Genomic DNA, 20,631 nt, shown 5'->3' with positions numbered 1-20,631 from the left:
AACTGTCAGGTTTGAGGCTTGTTTTCTAATGAATCCCTTTTGGGAATTAGAGCAGGAAAGAGATGAATACTCAATTTTTAAAAATAGCTTAGTTTTCATACTTAGAAGTATTGCCAGTCAGTCTCAGAGAGAGGACTGATTACAGCCATTTCAAAAACTGCTATTTACCTTAGAATGTTTTTGTTTCCAAAGCCAATGGGAGGCAAAACTGATAAGCCACGTTCTCATGTTTTTTTCTTTCATCTGCACTGAATATCTTGCACTGATGGAGAAATTAATCTGCTGTGGAATATCAAACAACACAAATCTAAGAAGTAAGTTTAATATTGATGGATTTTAGTATTTCAGGCCTTATAACTAACTTCACAGTAAACCAGCCAACTCCATTCAGCTGGAAAAACGTTTAAAAGGACATTTGAAACCACCAGATGTCAGCATGCTTTGGGAGAAGACGATAATAAATGATGCTGTCTGAAGGAATACTGTGATTGAAGGAGAACAGGCCTGAAGCAAAACGAGTGTCATCCCTGTCTGTCTGTCTTTGCAGAGACCACACACAATCTGTAACTGCTGTGGCTGGTTTGGAGGCAGTGCAAATCATCTTGTCCCTCTATAAAGAACACAGTTCTGTAGGGACTTTTAAATGCCATCTTACAAAGATGAGAGAAGCAGCAGTGTCCTGCCAGCTGTGTGCACCGCTGTGGGTTTGGCAGCAGTGTGGCTTTGGAGTTTTGCACGCTCCTCCTTTGGGTTTCTTTCAATCCACTCTTCAGTTATCTCACCGGGCTGCAGGTCCTCTCCTCTCTTAAAGGCAGTCATAAGGTGTGGGGGATACTGTCTGATTTTGTTCTGTAGTAAAGTCACTGCTGCAGCTACACTGTGATAGAGAACTTTCATCGAGTCTGATGGATGCAATTTCTTGAGCGGCAAAACACATCTTAGCATACCCAGACAGAACTGCATTCATTTCTGGAGCTCCACCTTACTCTTGTGTGGGCGAGCTCTGAGAAACTGCCCTTTTTTTTTGAAAAGACATAGGAAACGGTGCACTTTCATAGTCCTTTTAATTTGGATTGTTTCACACTTGCAAACAAATCAGCTCTCTGCATTTCAGGAGTGGCACAGCACTGAGGTTCTTAACTCCGTATTACTTTTTTTTCCTTTCATCACGTCAGTAAGGAGGTCAGGTTTGAACTGACTGCTGGACTTCACCGCACCTCTCCAATTTCAAGTTCTCATGCACACTTCTTGGAGTTTCTTGGAGCCCAAGTACTCAGTTTTCTGTGTGCTTGCCAAAAAAGTTCTACCCCTTTGTGAACAGAAGGCAGGAGGTGACAGCTTAGTTAGTTTCATGTACTTCCTGCTTTCCTTGAGGATCTTCAAAGAAGGGCAAAGTTGGGTTTTTCTGTTGTTCTGTTAGTTTTTTTCAGTCTTTCCAGTTCCACATCTTGTTTCATTATGCAGTCCTCAACAATTACAGAGCAACCAGACTATTTCCCTGCGTCCCCTGGTTTTGGAGAATCTTGTTGCTTGCTTACTTTCTGGAGGAGGAGAGGGATAAATTAGGAGGGTTCTGCAGTTACCATTCAGACAACCAGGCTCTTTCTGTTCATACAATTCATACTCTGGTGACAAATGAACCTTAATATTCCCAGATCTTGACCAAAAGCATTTCTATGACTGAGACTTGAGATGCAGCTAATTAATATCACATTAAAAAAGAAAAAAAAAGTTTGATTTGTCACGTGAGCTTTAGTGGTGAATTTTCATCCCCTGGTTCATAATACATCATGTGAATAATACAACCAGTGCATTAAAGAAAGAAGTTAGTGAAATGACAAGGAAAGGGATGCATCATCCTCTTAGAACAGGTGTAGGTATATATTTATATTTTATGTACTTTTTCATAACTACTCTAATTTGTGCTGAAAACTTCATGTACTGATAAATAACTTCTACTTGGCTGCATGAAACTTTTGTCCATATTTCTTTGTGATTTTTAAAAAATTTTTTTACACATCCGTCCATTTACACTTTCAGCCCATCTTTCTCATCCATAGTATTTCCCTGTTCATTTTATCCACTGCATCTTCTCTGCTCATCATTGATAGAAGATTCTGGCAGCACGGCCTGCATGTGGCTCCCTCCTTGTGTGCTGGCATGTGATGGTGGCACCGTTGTGTTCTCTTCCTTTCCCTTTTTACTAACAGACGCAGACCAAACTGGAGCATGCCCGCATTAAGGAGCTTGAACAGAGCCTGCTCTTTGAAAAGACCAAAGCTGACAAACTCCAGAGGGAGTTAGAAGACACTAGGGTAATGGTTTTCACTATTTCAATAACAAGACTGATTTGTATTGTGGAAGATTTCTGGTGACGCAGTCTGCCGGGTGTAACACATGCTGAAAGAGATCTTGCACCTGCCACGAACCTCCTGTAGCTGCAGCACTTGTAAAAATGAGCATTGCTTTTGAGTGTCGGTGCTGTGTGTGTGTAGCTGTGTACGTGTGCTCATTTCTTCAGGAGAATCCAGGTAAGATGACGTCAAAGTGCAAAATCAGTACTTGAATCCGTGTCAGAAGTGGCACATGGGACTGTGAGCAGACAGAAAGGAATGCTCAGTGGTTCATTTTTAGAAGTAGCAAAGTTCATTATATCCAAGAGAAGTAATTCCACTGTGCCAGTGCTTTTAACTCAGAAATGGTGGTTGTGCTACTTGCTTTGCTACGTCAAGGACTTCTTAATTCTTTTTTTTTCTACCAATGACACAATATTTTCCTGAGTACCTCAGTAGCATTAGTAACAATGCTGCTGTCAAAATATTGCTCAGCATTGGGCCCAGGACAGATGTGCAGCAGATGTTGATTCTTGGGATTTTCAGCATGTTTCTGAGAGAACAGAGGCTTTTCTCTCTAGGAAGGTGCTAACTGTGTTCACTGTATTTGGAGCAAGGCTCAGAGGACTGATGGAGTTGACTTCAGCAGTTCAACATGTGTCTGTTAGCAAAGTCTATTGTGCTATAACATTTTATTGTGTACCTGTGCTTATTTAAAAGTAAAGATCCAAGAAGAATGAAAAGCTGTGCTTCATAGAGTTACATCTGGGTGTCTTTGCACCTGGAAAGTTATAACAGGTTTTGGTGTATTCTTTTTTTTTTTTTTTACTTTTCAATTTGATACTCGATGAATAATTCATAAAATCTTAAATACAGGAAATCTGAAATGTCCACGATTCCAACTAATGCTCTGATCAAAATCAACCCTGAATAATTGTGAACAGTGCAGTTCTACACTTGCTCTTCACCAGAAGGCCGAGAAGCGATCTGCCCCGTTACCTCAGGGTTCCCTGGGGGAAAGAACCCAGCGAAACCCCCTGTACTTTGTGATCAGTTGCTGTGGTTCTGGCCAGCTCTGAAGCAGCACCTCAGTGATCTTGGTCATGCCCAATGATAAGCCACTGTTGATAAGTGCCCTTTGTCCTAAATTCTTTACAGATAAGTACATATCCAGTAAGATGCTGCAGTTGATTGTTTCTGGAATGTGGCATCTTTATAATGAGTAACAGATAACAGTGCACCATTCAGGCCCTGTTATTAGGGGTTTTTATTACAAAAAACCTGTAAATCTGCTTCTAGAGATGAGCAATCAGATACATTTTCAATTTAGAGCAATGAAATGGAAATAAACCAGGAGTGCCAGTTCTTTTATGTCTTACAGTGTGAATCTTTCACAGTCCCTTGATGTAATGAAGTAATGAATTTAATTCTGCCTTTTTCTCAGAGTGATGAGTTCCCTGCAGGACAAGGTGTGAACTTCCTCTGGATGATACATCTTTTCTTGTGTTAGAAGTAAAAAAGCAAATATTGTTATCTCGCTCTGAAAAAACCCAAAAAGTCATCACAAATCTTTAAAACTCATGAAGCAATGTCAACTGGAAAGAAATGCTACAGTTCTCTCCTGTGAATCATTTTTTCCTGCAGGATCTGCAGGATAGATATATTTATTTTTTCACCTATTCCCCTTTTATAAATTGTTTTATCAGTAAAGAGGATGAAAAAGTCACATGTATTTTTCTTCTGTTCTGCCCACTGCAGAATGGGCTGCTGAGCCTTGACAGTTTTTGTATCATGCTCAAAATTCATTTATTTGTCTTTATAAATATCTGCACATTTTTAATAATCTCATTGCTTTTTATAGTGGTTTATCCACTGCTCACTTCAGATAATACTTCCTACATTTCTTTGTCCCTTCCAACCACTTTCTTTAATCAGGGAGATGAAGAGTATTAACTCTTCTGGATAGATAGGGATAGAAAGCTGAGTATGTGTCATATTACGTATAATTGATTGCCTTCTTGAAAGCGTACATATATATTCACGCACACACACAGCTCTTCCTGAAGTTAAGGTAGGGATGAATATTAGAAATGTCCAAGAACGTCACCTACAATAAGTACTGTTAAGGAGCAGTTGCAGACAGTGGTGTCTTTTTCAGGCTGTTGGATAATAAGAAGGCTGAAGCATTGATTTCCTAATTAGATGTCATTGTTCTGGTTTTGTGTGATTTTCATACCAGAAATGTCTGTAATATTTGTTGAAAAGCTCAGATGAAGTGAGGAAGGTTTTTCAGGAGAACATTGGAGTGAATATGGAAGAAGTTTCAGAGGATCCATATGCCAAAAAGGCAGTTGTATGTTTTTCTGACAGTCTCGTACTTGAGTTATGAATTTGGAAGCAGTTATTACAGCAGTTAGAGAACTGGGGCTTCTCCCATCTTTTTTCCATCTGCTTTACAATGGTTCTAAGAAACATTTTGTTGAATGTTGATAATGTACAGAAGCAACTTTGCAGGCTTTTCTTTAGCAAGTTATTATTTGCCAATAACCTCAGAAAAATGAGTTTAAATAAACTGCATCTTTAGGGAGAACATAATACGCACGTAATAGAAAGATGTGAGCATCTGTACATTTTCTTTCCTTCAGTGATAATTTATGCATAAATGAATTAACAGTTGGTCTTGTTTCACAGCCTTCCATATAAAAACAGTATTTTCTTAAGCTTTCTTTAGCATTTCCATAGAAATAGGAGGTAGTAGTGAAGCTCAGAGGCATCATAATCTAAACCGCTGGTAAGAGGAGGCTCATGATGTTGGTTTGCAACGCTTGGTGATTTCTTTTCACTGTGGTCTAAGTGTCTCCATGTATTAAACTTATGACTTTTATAATTCTTTCTTCTTTTCTTAAAATGCTGTTAATCGTAGGTGGCTACAGTATCAGAAAAATCTCGCATCATGGAACTAGAAAGAGATCTAGCATTGCGGGTGAAGGAAGTAGCTGAGCTTCGAGGGAGATTAGAGTCTAGTAAACACATTGATGATGTGGATACTTCTCTTTCATTGTTACAAGAAATAAGTGCTTTGCAAGAAAAAATGGCAGCAGCTGGCAAAGAGCATCAGCGCGAGATGAGCTCTCTGAAAGAGAAGTTTGAAAGCAGTGAAGAAGCGCTGCGGAAAGAGATCAAAACACTTACAGCTTCAAATGAGAGAATGGGAAAAGAAAATGAATCATTGAAAACTAAGCTTGATCATGCCAACAAAGAGAATTCAGATGTAATAGAGCTGTGGAAATCGAAGCTGGAATCTGCAATTGCTTCCCATCAGCAAGCAATGGAAGAACTGAAAGCTTCTTTCAGCAAAGGTGCAGGGGCTCAGACAGCAGAATTTGCAGAGTTAAAAACGCAGATGGAGAAGGTTAAATTAGACTACGAGAATGAAATGTCGAATTTAAAACTGAAGCAGGAAAATGAAAAATCTCATCATTTAAAGGAGATTGAAGAACTGAAGGCAAAATTGCTGGCGGTCACAGAGGAGAAAGAGCAAACCCTGGAAAACCTGAAGACCAAACTGGAAAGTGTGGAAGATCAGCATCTAGTAGAAATGGAAGACACTTTAAACAAATTACAGGAAGCTGAAATAAAGGTAAAGGAGCTAGATGTACTGCAAGCCAAGTGCAATGAACAAACCAAACTTATTGATAGTCTTACACAACAGATCAAAGCTTCTGAAGAAAAGCTTTTGGACCTTGCTGCACTTCAGAAAGCCAATTCTGAAGGTAAATTGGAAATCCAGAAACTTAGCGAGCAGCTTGAGGCAGCTGAGAAACAGATACAGAATTTAGAGACTGAAAAGGTTGATGGAAGTAGCAAGGTTTGTATCAACATCCATCCTTTTATTTTTACTTTGTTTTTGTTTTTACATTTTTACTGCTCTAAACTGCTGTAGCAAACTCATCACAAAAAAAAAAGCCAAAAACTTGTTATTAGCAATGTGTCTTTGTACCATCTGAGGAGGTTTAGAGAAAGTGTTAATTGGGTCAGATCTCTGAACAGGTTCTATTGCTTGGTCTGCACCACTCAGCAAAAGGAAAACATGCCTCTGTGGAAAGCTTTGTGTTATGGAAGGTTAGTTTTTTGGCTTATTTGGGAGAAGAGCCCTCCACCTTAATATACGAGTTTTTCACTGTTGGTGCTAGAACTATTGGCGTAGTGATGTGGGGTTCAGTGGGTTTTCTCCTCTGATGATTGCACTGAGTTGTAGAGAGATTCTCTGTTCTCAGTTTGTGCCAGCAGTATCTTTACTACCTTTGCTGTCATCAAAGATGATGATGGAAGAGGCAGAGTGCTATTAAAAGCGAAACAAAGATCCTGGAGGAATTTTTCTTTAAGATAAAGATATGCAGCAGTGTTGTCAGGGACCTTCTCATTGCATTTTTGAAGCACAGACTGCAGCTTGATGTATCTTACCAAGATTTTTTATTGGTGTTTTGGATGTCTCTTTAAGGCTGCCAGTATGGTATTCAGTACAGAAAGTTGTTCTACTACTGCAGCTAGAAATAAAAGTGCTAAGATTTAATTTCATTCTGGGGCTTTGGGCAAACCCCCTGTCAACGCATAACCTGACAAGCAAGAACTCCAATTATAAGAGCAGTGGGAAGGTAGCTGAAGGAGCTCTCCTAAACCCTTCACAGATGGTTCCAAGATACTTGACTTTTGTGGACTATTGGCACCATATTTTTAGCTCACACTGAATTTCTGCACTATCCTGGGTGAGGTACAGAATCTTTTGGAAAATGGCATCCCTGTGTGTATTGGTGTGAATAGCCAGTCGAAACACACAGTGCTACATGTTAAAAAAATTAAAACAGTAAAGAACCTAAACTACCAATTTAAGTGATTCTGTAACTGTTTGGAAATGTTTCAGTGTGCTCCAGAATGTCTACCATCAAGTGCTCTAATTCTAAGATAACTACATTTCAATTATTTCAATCATGTTCCAAGATCCAATCAGTACTGTGATGTAGTCATCAGTGGAAATGAGCTTCACTCAGTTAACACATTACATTTTTTTCTTCTTTTTTTTTTTTTAATTTTCATTTTGTTCATCTTACAATGATTTTAATATTATAGTTATTTTCTTCAAAGTCAACTTTTAATTTCTCTATTTTTTATCATTCATGTTTGTAATTTCATTTCACTCCATTTAACCATCTTTGTTAGGCTAGTAATCTGGCCAAGGAACTGCAGGGCAAAGAGCAAAAGCTTCTTGACCTTGAGAAAAACTTGAGTGCAGTAAATCAAGTTAAAGATTCTTTGGAAAAGGAACTTCAACTTTTGGTGAGTAGTACTCAAAAATTTTGGCTTTTTCCTTCGGATTTTGGTTGTTGTGCTGAGAGCATAATTAAATTCTGAGGATCAGTTCTGAGAAAGTCTTCCAAAGTGCTTACAAAAAAAAGGCATTGACTCATGACAAATAGGATCCATCTCAAAATGAAAGGAAGATCTCACTTGACTTGTGTTTATCAGCTGTTTTGTCTAAATAGAAATTATCTGTTAAGAAATCACAGGTGAAATATTAAGCCACATGAAAGGTGTCATGCAGCTTAAATTTAGACTATTAATTAAGGGATGTGTGACCTGTTATATAAATTAATACTCACTATAGGAACATCTTGCAAATGTTTTTTGAAGACATTTTTCACCTGATTCCATTTGTAAGCATTCTGTGGGTGGGTGCAATTCTCCTGAACACCATGGTTAGTAACAGAAGCCATGCTCCTTTAGTTTCACTGTCCTTGTCATAAAATCTTTCCTTGGCCATAGTTGACATTAATGTCAGTGTCTCACTTAATGTCTTCTTCAGCATCTTCCCTTGTTTTCCACTAGCATCTCTTTCTTCTGGTAGAGCTGGAAAACACTGGTATGAGATTGATCACAGCATTGCAGACGTCCACTGTGCAGCCTTTGAATAACGTGGGTAGCTTCTTACACTGAGAAGCCCAGAACTCATGTTTCCTACACTGGGCTGTGTCTGCAGTTCTTTTGCTATGGAGAGCTTATTCTGAAAGCTTAGGGACTTGCAACCGAGGCAAGGGATCAGCCTTGAATTATTGCTGAATAGATCAGTGCTAAGCTGTAATTCAAAAACTTCAGTTTTCACTCCTATCATAAATAGATATGGTTTGTTTTCTACATGTAGAATACCCAATATAAATTCAGTGGTTGAATTATACTATTAACATCAAATCTTACCTCAAATTTTTGTCCATTTTTCAGAAAGAAAAATTTACTAGTGCAGCTGATGGAGCAGAAAATGCTCATCGCGCGATGCAAGGTATGTCTGCTGTGAAATAAGTGACAACTAAAAAGCTGTAGAAAACTATACTGCAAAATAAAGTCTTCATGTTCTTTCGAATTTAAACTTGGCAACACAGCGGTTTTAGAAGCTAGGGAAAAGACAGGGTCACTTGCAGTCTGTCCTCTTGAGAGCAGCATATCTTGCAAATAGGTGGAATTATTTGCATCTAAGTAGTTACTAACTTTGTCTTTAAAATTTTACTTGCTTAGAAACAATAGAAAAACTAAACCAAAAAGAAGAACAGTTTGCACTCATGTCTTCAGAACTGGAACAGCTGAAGTCTAATTTGACTGGTAAGGAAGAAATGAAATGGAATATTTTGAAATATGCATCAGCTTTGTGCTTTCTTATGCCTCCTGCTCAGCTTCCCATATCTTACATAGTATGCAGTGCTTTCACAAATGCATACACCATCAAAAGAAACCTTTTGTGGCATTGCATATAATGACACAGCAAGATGACCATTGTATTAAGGAAATAGTGCAGTAAAGCAAAACATTTCCCAGCTGAGTGTATTCCAAATCAGTAGTTAAATTCTTGCTTTAACATTGCTACAAAATCATGTGATAATGGTTAGGTACCCAGCAAAGACTTGGTGACCAAACAGAAGCATAATTAGTATTCCCCTTTTTAAGGACATCATAAAGACTGCATGTTAGTCTGATCGTCTACTTCTTCCTGCCTCTCACAGGTGGAGGCTTGCTCTGTCCTTCTAGTTGTATATCTTAATTCAGAACTGGTCTAGAAAGAAATTAATGACTGTATACCCTGTAAGCAAGGACAGTACCTCCCTGTACCAAGTCACTGTGCTGGGCCTCCAGCACAAGAGAGATGTGGACAGGGTGGGTGTGAGGGAGGGCTACAAGGATGATCCAAATCTGGAGCAGCTCTGCTCTGAAGAGAGAGGAGGCTTCAGAAAACCTTATAGCAGCTTTCCAGTATGCACAGGGGGCCTATAGGAAAGTTGGGGAGCAGTTTTTTAGAGAGTATAGTGATAGGACAAGAGGTAACAGCTTTAAACTAAAAGACAATAGATTTAGATTAGACATTAGGAAAAAATTTCTTCACTATGAGGGTGGGGAGGCACTGGAACAGGTTGTCCAGAGAAGTTATGGTGCCCCATCCTTGGAGGTGCTCAGACTAGGAGGGATGGGGCTGTGGGCAGCAAGCTTTGGTGGCTGGAGTCCTGCTCATGGCATTGGGGTTGGAACCTTGATAATCTGTAAGGTCCCTTCCAACCCAAACCATTCTGTGATTTCATGACTTTTTTACTGTAACTTCATGATGCTTGCATTGTTCTTCCTGCTGTGCTGTTGGTGAGGTGTGATGTCTCTATTGTTATATTGCTTCATTTCTATCTGATACCTATAGCACAACTTCTTGTGTCCTGAACTAAGTGAATCACTTCTGAAACAAAGATCTTTTAGCTAGTTGCTTTACCACTATAGCTAAAGTGTTCTTAATCTTCTGCTACAGATAAAAGTGTGAAGTTCAAACCAGTTATAATTTTTAGTTTCAGAAGGATAATTCAGATGATCCGTAGTATCAATATAATTTTGTTTTTAGTTTTTTATGGTCTTCTAGCTAATCTGTGCATACCCTTTCTCTTAAGCTTACTGGACTACTAACCTTTGTCTTGCTCAGTGATGGAGACTAAACTGAAGGAGAGAGAAGAGAGAGAACAGCAACTGACTGAAGCTAAAGCCAAACTAGAAAATGATATTGCAGAGATCATGAAGTCATCAGGAGACAGCTCTGCCCAGCTTATGAAAATGAATGATGAGCTACGGTTAAAAGAAAGGTATTCCATCATTTCAAGATATTTTCTCACTAATTCTTTACTCCTGCATTCCCTGCTTCTCATTTTCTCTTTGCAGATAGCTGAGCAAGATAGTCACATTGGGTCTCACATTGATGTGACAAGTGAATTTAGTCTATCAGACTTAATTCATCAAAATAGTCTCCTCACATTTACTTGAAGAGAGTCTTGGTGCTTTTTAGTTTCTGCAATTCTATGTGACATACACTTTTAACAGTCCAGAATAAACAAACATTTTAGGGGTACATTGTCTCATGATTGTGCTTCATAACTATTTAGTTACCCCAAAAACTTGTTTTATTTCAATACAGAAGAGACCCTTCCGTTTCTTTTTTGACCAGCAAGAGAAAATGTAGTTTCTTTCAAATAAAAACTATTGTATGCACAATCTATTTTTACAGAAACCCAGGCAGGGCTCGAGTTAAGTGGCAGAAATGTTGCTGTGCACGCAAGCTAATGCTCGTTCCTGCATGTGTACATTTAATTTAGCAGAATTAAATTATGTTCCAATTATGTTAAATAATAAAATCTCTTTCTAAACGTTTGGACAGAATATAGGACTTCAACATAATTCAGAGTCTTTCACCTCAGAGTTTGTCATGCTGTCAGCTAAAAGTAATGTTCTTTTATTTGGTCTTTTTAGGCAGTTGGAGCAAATACAATTTGAGCTTACAAAAGCAAATGAAAAGGCTGTTCAGCTTCAGAAAAATGTGGAACAGGCAGCACAGAAAGCTGAGCAGAGTCAGCAAGAAACTCTCAAGACTCATCAAGAAGAGCTGAAAAAATTGCAGGATCAACTAATGGACATAGTAAGATGTTTAAAAAGCACTAGCTAACTATATTGAGAGTAGTTACTGTGATGTACCACTGCATCTGTTCCAACTGTTTTATTTTCTATTAGAAAAAGCAAATGGAGACCAGTGAAAATCAGTATAAGGATCTTCAGGCAAAGTATGAAAAAGAAACTTCTGAGATGATCACCAAACACGATGCAGATATCAAAGGGTTTAAGCAGAACTTGTTGGATGCAGAAGAGGCACTGAAAACTGCACAAAAGAAAAATGATGAGTTGGAAACACAGGCTGAGGAGCTGAAAAAGCAAGCAGAACAGGCTAAAGTATGTATACTTTCTTACTTTGCAAGTAATTTCAAGTTCAAATCTTCGTATTTCAGTGACTCATTGATTTGTTTTTTTCTTCCTGGCTTCATCATTTTATAGTAGTTTATTTACAGTGTTTGAATTTTTCCAGGGTTGGTTAATGTTGATTAGGGAAATGAAGCACACGCAACCAGCTGGTTATTGCCTCTAGATGCAGTATGATTCTTTGACATTGCCATTTTATGTTCATAGATACTTGATTGACTTGACAGTAAGTTAGAGCCAAATATTATTCTCAGTGTTACAAGTGCATGAATTTTAAATATGTTGTGAAATACTTCATTGAAAGGTGTTACACACTTGAAGTTTTGCTCTGTAGTATGTACAGCTATTTGATATGAATCTTGACTTGAATGATTTACATTTTGTCTCCTGTTTCTTTGACATTCCTGCTTGCTTTCATCCCAGATTAGTGGCTATAATATTTTGTGCTTCAGCAAAATGTTCAGTATATTAATTGGCAAATAAGTCAACTTTTAGGTACATCACTTACATGGTGTTTTGGCAGTATTTCTTGGGCAGAATCTTGAGGAGAGCTAATTACAGAAGGTTACTTTGGGAATTGAAGGCAGTATGTAACGCGCATTTTAACTTAGATTCTGATGAAACCATTCTGTAGCTCTTCTTTCTGAGCAGTTTTCATTCAGAAAAGTCATTCGGAGCAGTTTAAAAAACGTGATGAGGTTTTATATGGAGTAGCCTTCAAACTATGATATTTTTTAATGAAACCACCACAATATTTCCTTGTGGATGTTTTTTAATGAAATATCATCGGTGTGTTGTCAACAGTTTAGTTTGCAGAAGGGCTCTGTGCCACAATATATACAGTTTTTTAAAAAACTTAAATCACAATAGCACTGTTTGCCCTTAATCCACATTTCTCGTTTGTCTGCTTGACTTCATTTTTGTTTTCCCTTCTCCCTCACTTTATTTCTTCAGTCCTTGAGCTCTGTGTTAGCATCAGCCAGGAAAGAGATTGAACTAATGTCAGACAAGATGAGGGATTTAATATCAGAAAAAGAGACTCTGGCACAGGAGAGGAATACTCTAAAATTAGAGAAGGAGTCACTGTTATCACAGCACCTAGAGATGGAGTCAAAGATTTTGTTAGTTGAGAAAGACGGAGAAGAGCTTTGGGCAAAAAACGAAGAACTTAATTCAGAAAATAAAAAAATTTTAAAGCAGAAAGAGGAAGCTGAGGCCAAAAGTCGTCAGGAAAGCACAGAAAAGGCAGCACTGGTTTCTGAGAAAAGCAAATTGCTCTCTGAAATAGAGACAGCACAGGCAGATCTTCTGAAGGTAACTCAAGAAAATGATGCTCTCCGGTCTTCAGAGTCAACCTTGCTCCAACAGTTGAAAGAACTTCAGGCCAACAAAGATGCTGTGGATGTGGCATGTCAGAAACATATCAAGGAACGGGAAGAACTGGAGCGTTATCAGAAGAAGCTTTTGGAAGAGAATGATGCAGTCATTAAAGACAAAGATGATGTCATTCAGAAACTGCAAAGTTCTTATGATGACCTGGCTAGAAGCCAAAGGGAGCTACTGCAAGAAGTGTCAACTCTGACTGCAGAGAGAGATTCAGCCCAAGAAAAGTACTTGGATCTTAACAATACACATATAGCCTTAACAACTCAAACTGACTGTCTGCTGCAGACAAATCAGAGTCTGCAGTCTGAAAAGGAGATGCTCCTTAAAAGCAGAGAAGAGCTGTGTGTGAGTTTGGCCAATAGTGTTAGTGAAAAACAGGCATTAAAAGTGAGAAGAGACGAGATGCAAACAGAACTAGAGGCTGAACGTGAGAAACTTGAAAAGATGACAAAAGACAATATGGAGTTGAAGGCTTCCCTTTCTAATCTCTCTAATTTTCTTGAGGAAATGAAATCCTCAAGAGAGACATCTAACTCTGAACGTATTCATTTGCTTCAAGAGGCTCTTTCTGCATCAGAACAAAGGCTTCTGACTGAAAGGGAGAAACTGCTAAATGAAAATAAGGCAGTTACTGAAAAGCTCGCAAAGGCCACAGCAGATGCTGAGCTTGCTGAGAGAGCCTTCACTGAGAAGATCAATGATTTGAACTTGGAAAAGGAATCTGTTTTTTCTAAGTCACTGCAATTTGAAAAGCACAATGAAGCTCTTCTGCAAGAGAAGGATGAGTTGGAGAGAAAGTACTCTGAGCTTGTTGATGAGAAGAAGTCTCTTGAAAACACAGTTTCTGAAATGAAGAGAGAGCAGGAGCTGGATTTCTCAGCCAGGAGTGTTCTGGTCCAAGAGAATGCCACCCTCAAAGATTCCATTGAAGCCCTCGAGGAGGAACTAAAGAAGAAGAAGCTAGAAAATCAAGAGCTGATAGCCTGTAAAAGTGACCTTTCAGATCTTCTGAAGGAGGCCCAGGATGCCAGAAGAACATTAGAAGATGAACTGGCTGCTGTATCACTTGCCAAGCAGGTCCTGTCATCTTCATTCAGTACCTTTTCCTCTGATGTAGAAATACTGAACAGAGAGAGGACGGAATTACAAGAGAAATGCCAGAAATTAACTGATGAGGTTGAGAATATGAAAGAAAACTTAACCGTGGAAAAGAAAGCTAGAATATTGGATAAGGAATCCTTTTTGTTGGAACGTTCGGAGCTACAAAACAGCATTAGTTTCTTAGAGAAGGAGATGGAAGTGATGAGAGAGAAAAATAAAGAATTTCTGACTGAGAAAGAGCTTCTGGTTCAGGAAAAAGAAAAATCTGAAACTAAACTGGAGGAAGTAATTAAAGAAAAAAAGGTTCTCTGTACAGAAACAGAGCAGCTGGCGTCCAAAATTGAGCAACTGAAGAGTGACTTTACTTCCCTGTCTGCATCAAAAGCAGAGCTTGAGGACATGCACAGCTGTGTCTCTGTGATGCAGGATGAACTTCAGCACAAATATGAGGCGATGGAGAAGGAGAAAATGGAGTTAGTTCAGGAAAATGAAAGTCTGCATGCTGAGTGGAAGAGCCTGGTCATCATTAATGAAGAAATAATAAAAGAGAAGGAGAAATTGTCCAAAAAATATTGCAAACTGCGTGAGAAAGTAGTGGCACTTCTAGAGCAAACTGATGCAGACTTCTCATGCAGACTGCTGTTCTCTGAGGAAAAACATGAGCTGCTGCTGGAGGAGATGAGCAATCTGGCTTTGAAACTAAGAGAAATAGAGACTCTCCAGGCCCAAACATTTGTGCAAAAAATTGAGGTATTGAAACACATAAACAATCAAGTATGGTTATACTAATACTGAGCACTAACTCAATGGTTTTCTCTCTGCACTTCATTGCACAATCAGCACCTCAGTATGAACAGGCTGGAATTTTGTTCTCATTACCTTGGATTTTTTTCAGGTTGTGAGCTGAAAGACATTTCAATTATAACACTTATTTTTAAATAATTCCTAAATATGGGAGCCTATGTTGTTGCTGAATGTTGCAAGAAAACAACATAAACTGTGAATAAAAGGAAGGTTTGTTTTCTGAATCTATTAGGAAAACCGGGCAGTTCCTCTGTCAAAGTACTTTGCAGCTTAAGAGCTGGAGGAGGAATTGCAACAAAATACAAATCTGTGTTACTCCGAAAGTACAAAACAGTGTCCTGCTGCTGTAAATGTCATTGGATTAAGAAAACAATGCAGGAGAACCATTTAAATTTGCAGTGTAGGACTTTTAGATATTGGCAACCACTGTGTTCTTTTTATTCACAGAAGTGTTCTGTATTCACCACCAACAAATTCTGAATAGTAGTTTGAATTTTTCTTTGGCTTGAAGCCCATAAAATCATTTTTAATGCAAAATGGAATTGAGATATCCTACAGGAATGCATTATGCCTGCCTAGGTATTAAAATACACTTATTTTATGAGGGCATAATGAACAGCACTAAAACAATGTGATCATTGGCTTTATTTGTTATTTAATTTTTAACTTATTCTCACATTTTTAGCATTTTTTGTAATTTCACATTTTCTGAAAATGGAGCGGTGTGTTGGAAGTGAATATCAACTGAGCTGCTACTCTCTAAAGTGTTCAGAAATCTAAGAGCAATCTCAGCGGCGGTAAATAGAAATCCAGGTAATTAAAAAGAAGAAACGAGCTTCCTCAGTGGTGACGCAAGTATGAGATCCCAATCAATTTCTGCATGGAAGTGAATCTACTCATGACCACTGATTTTCATACTTTGTGCAGCTTCAGAATGCAAGTACATTCCTGTTGAAGGCCATGTTTAATTGGAAAGCAGCTGGCAAACAGTTGAGCTGTGCGTAAAGTATTGTGGTTCCCCTTTTGCTTTCAGATGTCCCGCTGGTAATACTTCCTTTCCTTCCATCCTCCCTTTATACATAGGCTGACAAAAGAGCAGAAGAAGTTTTACAGACCATGGAGAAGGTGACCAAAGAGAAGGATGCCATTCACCAAGAAAAGATTGAAACTTTGGCATCTTTGGAGAACTCCAGACAGACAAATGAGAAGCTGCAGAATGAAGTAATCACATTTAAATGCTTTTATATGAAAAGTATTGCCTAGCTTGTGAGTGATTTGGACCTTTCTCACAGTGTCTATGTAGCGTGTGAAATCTGTGTTCTAGGCTTTGGTCGCTTTCTGGTATGAAACACAGCTCAGACTGGTGCTTTGGTTCCCTGAGGTTGTGTTGGGTGCAGCCTCACACTGCAGTGAAGCGTGCTGCGTAGAAGCACGAGCACAGCTGTCCCAAAGAACTCACAGTCCAACAAGTACAGCGTTCCTCTGAGCGCCTGTTCTTCACCCTGCCACTCTGTCATACATCAGGGTTTGAGGGCAGGGAGAATGCCCTCACTAATCTCCTTTGCACTCTTAGTCCCCAGAATATCTTCATCTAACATCCAGCTGGCAGCTTTTCTGCAGATGTGAAGGACTCTGTTGCCTCTTTTTGGTCATCATTTCGTCTTGTGCAGCTCTCCTAATAATGGGCAGTGGACAGCTGGGCTAACCTAAGTGCCACAGCTGTTCAGAAACAGTAGTGTTTTCCAAGGAGATCTGATGGCTCGAGAATTAAAAGCAGTGACGTTAATAATAGCAGGAGTTTCTTTTGGGATTAAAAAAAAAAAAAAAAAAGAAAATCATGCACAGGGTCTGTAATGCCATGAGAGTGGCTGAAGATTATCTGTTATGTAATATAATGTGTCAGTGAATGCAAACAAATAAGGCTCACAAGCCTGTGGGATTTCACTGGTAAATGCAAGCTCAGTAAATAGATAAGCAGCAATCTGACCTGTGCCACAAGATCTCTGGAAGGAATTGATTTCTTATGGTTGCAAGCACAACATTCAGCCTTCTGTTTCTCATTAATTAAGGTATGGTAAAGGAGAACTTCCTATCAGTTATTTTAGAGGACTAAATATCAAAGGGAAGAGCTGATTTCAACATGCAGTATTGAGTTATTAAAAAAAAGAAAAGACAAAAAAGCTTTGAGATGCGTAGCATTTAAAATGGAGGTGCTTTGGAGCTTTACCTTTTATACCAGGGTCCATTCATCAGATTACTGTAAGCTGCTCTGAAGAGGAGATTGAATTCTTTGTGCTCTGGACTTGAATTCAGAAGGGCTCAACCTGTTCTGTTGGACAAATGCTTCTCAGTTCAAATGGTCTGAATTAATTTAATGAACAAAAATGACAAAAAGGAACAGCTCAGCTCAGGCCTCTGTTTTCCTGAATACTTTTCCAAGTGATGCACCTGAAGACAGCATAGTTCATTTGTGTAATTGGTATTTTTTTCTCTTTAAGTTGGACATGCTTAAGCAAAACAATTTGAAAAATGAAGAGGAACTCACTAAATCAAAAGAGCTCCTGAACCTGGAGAACAAGAAAGTGGAAGAACTTAAAAAAGAATTGTAAGTATTTCAGTGTACGTTTGTTAAACCATTGCTTTGTGGTTATGTTTATCTCTTAAAAAAAACAAACAAAAAAAGTAATTCAGTACTTCTCTGGTATCCTTATTTATAAAGCAGATATTTAATTAAAATTAGATACTGGGTTGGCAGGCATATAGTTTGAAATCAGAATATTGCTCCTGAGTTTCTAAACGTTATGAACAAATCCTTCCTTCATTCAAGCTTTGAAATAATTTGTTTGGTGGAGGAAGTATCTAGTTCTGCCACCTGAGGGCACTAAATTATTTTAAAAGCTTAATTGATATCAAATCCAAGCAGTATTCCCTTGTAAGTATACTTGGAGCATCAAGTAGTTTTAAGAGATATTGTTCATAGAAAATTGGGTTCTGTTCTTATTCCTCATGATATCCAGTTTACTCCACTTGCCGCACTATGCTCTTATTTTCTAACTGGTACCATACAATCCGTGTATATAAATATGTATAACCAGAGTTGGTCACTTATCATTTGAGAAACTATTGCTTATGTACTGTAATGTGTAGCATTGTACACAAAGTAACTGCAAAGCATCTGGCACAGAGTAATCTGTGTGTGCAGTGTTGCTGTACCAAAGCTGTGAGTGCTGCTGTGAGTGAAAGCCCAGCCATGTTGTTACTGCTGTCCAGGAGCTGCAGGTCCCGCAGCTCTGAGATGTTGGGCATGAAATCACAAATCTGCATTCCTGCCTGTCTGCACACTGAGAGCTGGAATGTAGAATTTGGACTGATAGATAAGAGCATCTATGATTAATTATTGTTATTAGTTCCATAAGTCATTTTGTGACAGCTCTCACCACTGCTCTGAGGTCAAGGCAGGACACAAAGGAAATCAGCACGCAGAATGAACACTTAGTTTCTCTATGTGTGACCATTCTTAACTTGCTTTTAAAAACCTGCCTGAATAGAGAGCAACCCTGCAGAAGAAAGGTGGGATTTCATTCTGCAGTTTCTGCCCGCCTCCAAGCTCGTGGGAAGTGCCAAAGCAAAACAATCATTTCTAGAGCAGCTGCTGTAATGCTGGGGCAGAAGGGGCTAGCAGTCTGATTTCATGGAGAGACGGAATATATTAGACTGTAATTTTTTCAAGAGAAGACTGGTTTGAACAAACTGTCGTGGTTACAGACGGGATGCGCCTGTGTCAGCAGGTATATGCGTACCAAGACCATCTGAATCAGCATTCGGTGAGGAGAGCCAGCCGGCTTAATCCAAGTCTAGGAGGCTTGAGAACTGGTCAAGAAGAAGAAAACTAGCTTCTCTAGTGGTGTAGCTAGAGATCAGGGGTTGGAGAAATGGTTGGAAAATCTTAAGTCATATTAAGTGCTAAATTCTAAAGGTAAATCACACTTCCTTTTGTTTAACTGTGCTCAGTAACAGCCCATAGAGTTCCTCTGTCTTGAAGCACTTGAGTGAGTTTCCGACTCCTGGCTTCTCCTGCCTCCCACATCCACACAAATACTTTTAATATTCTGGTCAGGGTTTAACTCTGTGTAATATTGGCACATAGGAGCACTGAGACTCCTTTTTATGAAAACAAAACCCAGTCATAGAAGTTCCCATTTATTGAAGTTAAGCAAACTCTTTTCATTTTTAAGATATACTCAGATATTGTAAGAACTTACATTAGTCACTTGTCCCCCAGGCAAGCAAAAACAAATCAAACATAAACTTACTTTAAGGAAACAATATGTATTAATAGCAAAATGAAACCTGCAGATATACTTCAGCTTTTGTTTTGTTGTTTGGTTTTGTACGTGAAAGATAACAAGAATGGAGCAGCTGACCCCACAATCTCACACATTCTTGGTTGTCTGGGCGGCAGATCCTGCAGGGAGTGCTGAGAGACTGTGAGCTTTTTTTGTTTTTAAAGCCAGTTCTCGTGCTTTAACTGCAGAGTAGTCAGCCACGTTCATTTCTGAGCATGTCTGGGCTGTGCAGCTCATCAGCAGCTCCTGTGAGGGATATTCCTAAATCCAATGCTCGATAACCACTGGAAATGTGCAGAACGAGCAGACTGAATTTTCCCTGCGTTCCCTTGAGCTCTGATGCATTTAAAGGAGAAGGGAGCGATCATTTTGTGCTGCTGTCTCTTTTCAGGGTTAAACCTATCCGTGTGCAGCGAGGTACGGCTCGTCACCTTTATTGTCAGTCCCACCGGGCACGTGACCTCGATGTATTTTTCCAAGCTGTGAAGCTGATTCTCTCCCCCAGTTTTTTCTTGCCTCCCTCGTTCCTATGGTAACAATGCACTCTCTGTCCTCGCAGCGAAGCGCTGAAGCTGGCAGCTGCTCAGAAGTCCCAGCAGCTCGCAGCTTTGCAAGAGGAGAACGTGAAACTTGCCGAGGAGCTGGGCAGAAGCAGGGACGAAGTCACAAGTCATCAGAAGGTAGAGTGGCTGGAACGTTTCCTGATGTGTGCTGAAAGTGTGGTACATGCTGTTTCCACTGATGTCTGGGTGACGTTGCACTGCATGCTTGTGATTGAAAGATGAGTTGTTCTGAGGTTTTAAAATAAATTTGGAAACCACCTGCACTGCCAGGTTCGTACTGCAGGCTAACAGAAGGTTGTGTAACCTACAAAGGATACTTAGGAGGCTTGGAAATAAGCATAAGTTCAATATGATTTAGCCAAATGTATTAAGAGACTCTTTCTATTTCTGTCAGGAGTAGTTTTATTATACAACTATGAAATCTCCATCTAAGCAGTACTAACGAAATCTATTTAATGCTTCTCCTTATTCCTGCTCTCCGTTCCCATGAAAAGAAAGAATATTTAGAATGTCTTTCAGAATACTATTTAAAACTACTTGTTTGGAGTCTATAAAAAGCATTGTGCATGTGTATGCTTACTTAGACATGATACTGTGCCTGTACATGAACAGTGCTGCAGTCAGGTATTGGGTACTGGAGGACTAGAATTCATATGAGGTTGCTGGTTTTTTGTTACAGTTTATGGGGAAAAAAACACTTTTTTTTTAATATTACACTTGGGCACACTGGAATCTTAAAGCGTGTGCTTAGTTATACAGCTTACAACACTGGTACCTCCT

General features: G+C 39.0%; 1 protein-coding gene across 1 annotated transcript in view; it reads left to right on the top strand.

The window, feature by feature from the left end:
• CLIP1 (CAP-Gly domain containing linker protein 1) overlaps positions 1-20,631 on the top strand; it is a gene marked incomplete at both ends in the record, with an annotated part of 52,157 nt that overhangs the window by 20,723 nt on the left and 10,803 nt on the right. Inside the window, 12 exons of the mRNA XM_079543854.1 lie at positions 2,211-2,315; positions 5,257-6,201; positions 7,551-7,667; positions 8,607-8,664; positions 8,898-8,981; positions 10,333-10,489; positions 11,151-11,316; positions 11,409-11,624; positions 12,606-14,888; positions 16,026-16,163; positions 17,441-17,547; positions 19,848-19,968. Of these exons, the coding sequence (XP_079399980.1) occupies positions 2,211-2,315; positions 5,257-6,201; positions 7,551-7,667; positions 8,607-8,664; positions 8,898-8,981; positions 10,333-10,489; positions 11,151-11,316; positions 11,409-11,624; positions 12,606-14,888; positions 16,026-16,163; positions 17,441-17,547; positions 19,848-19,968 (4,497 nt within the window). The remainder of the gene's footprint in view (positions 1-2,210; positions 2,316-5,256; positions 6,202-7,550; positions 7,668-8,606; positions 8,665-8,897; positions 8,982-10,332; positions 10,490-11,150; positions 11,317-11,408; positions 11,625-12,605; positions 14,889-16,025; positions 16,164-17,440; positions 17,548-19,847; positions 19,969-20,631) is intronic.

Source organism: Tetrao urogallus, assembly GCF_951394365.1.
Source record: "Tetrao urogallus genome assembly, chromosome: 17".
Classification (NCBI taxonomy): domain Eukaryota; kingdom Metazoa; phylum Chordata; class Aves; order Galliformes; family Phasianidae; genus Tetrao; species Tetrao urogallus.
Note: the sequence above shows the minus strand (reverse complement) of the source record. Positions and strands in the feature narration are given on the sequence as shown.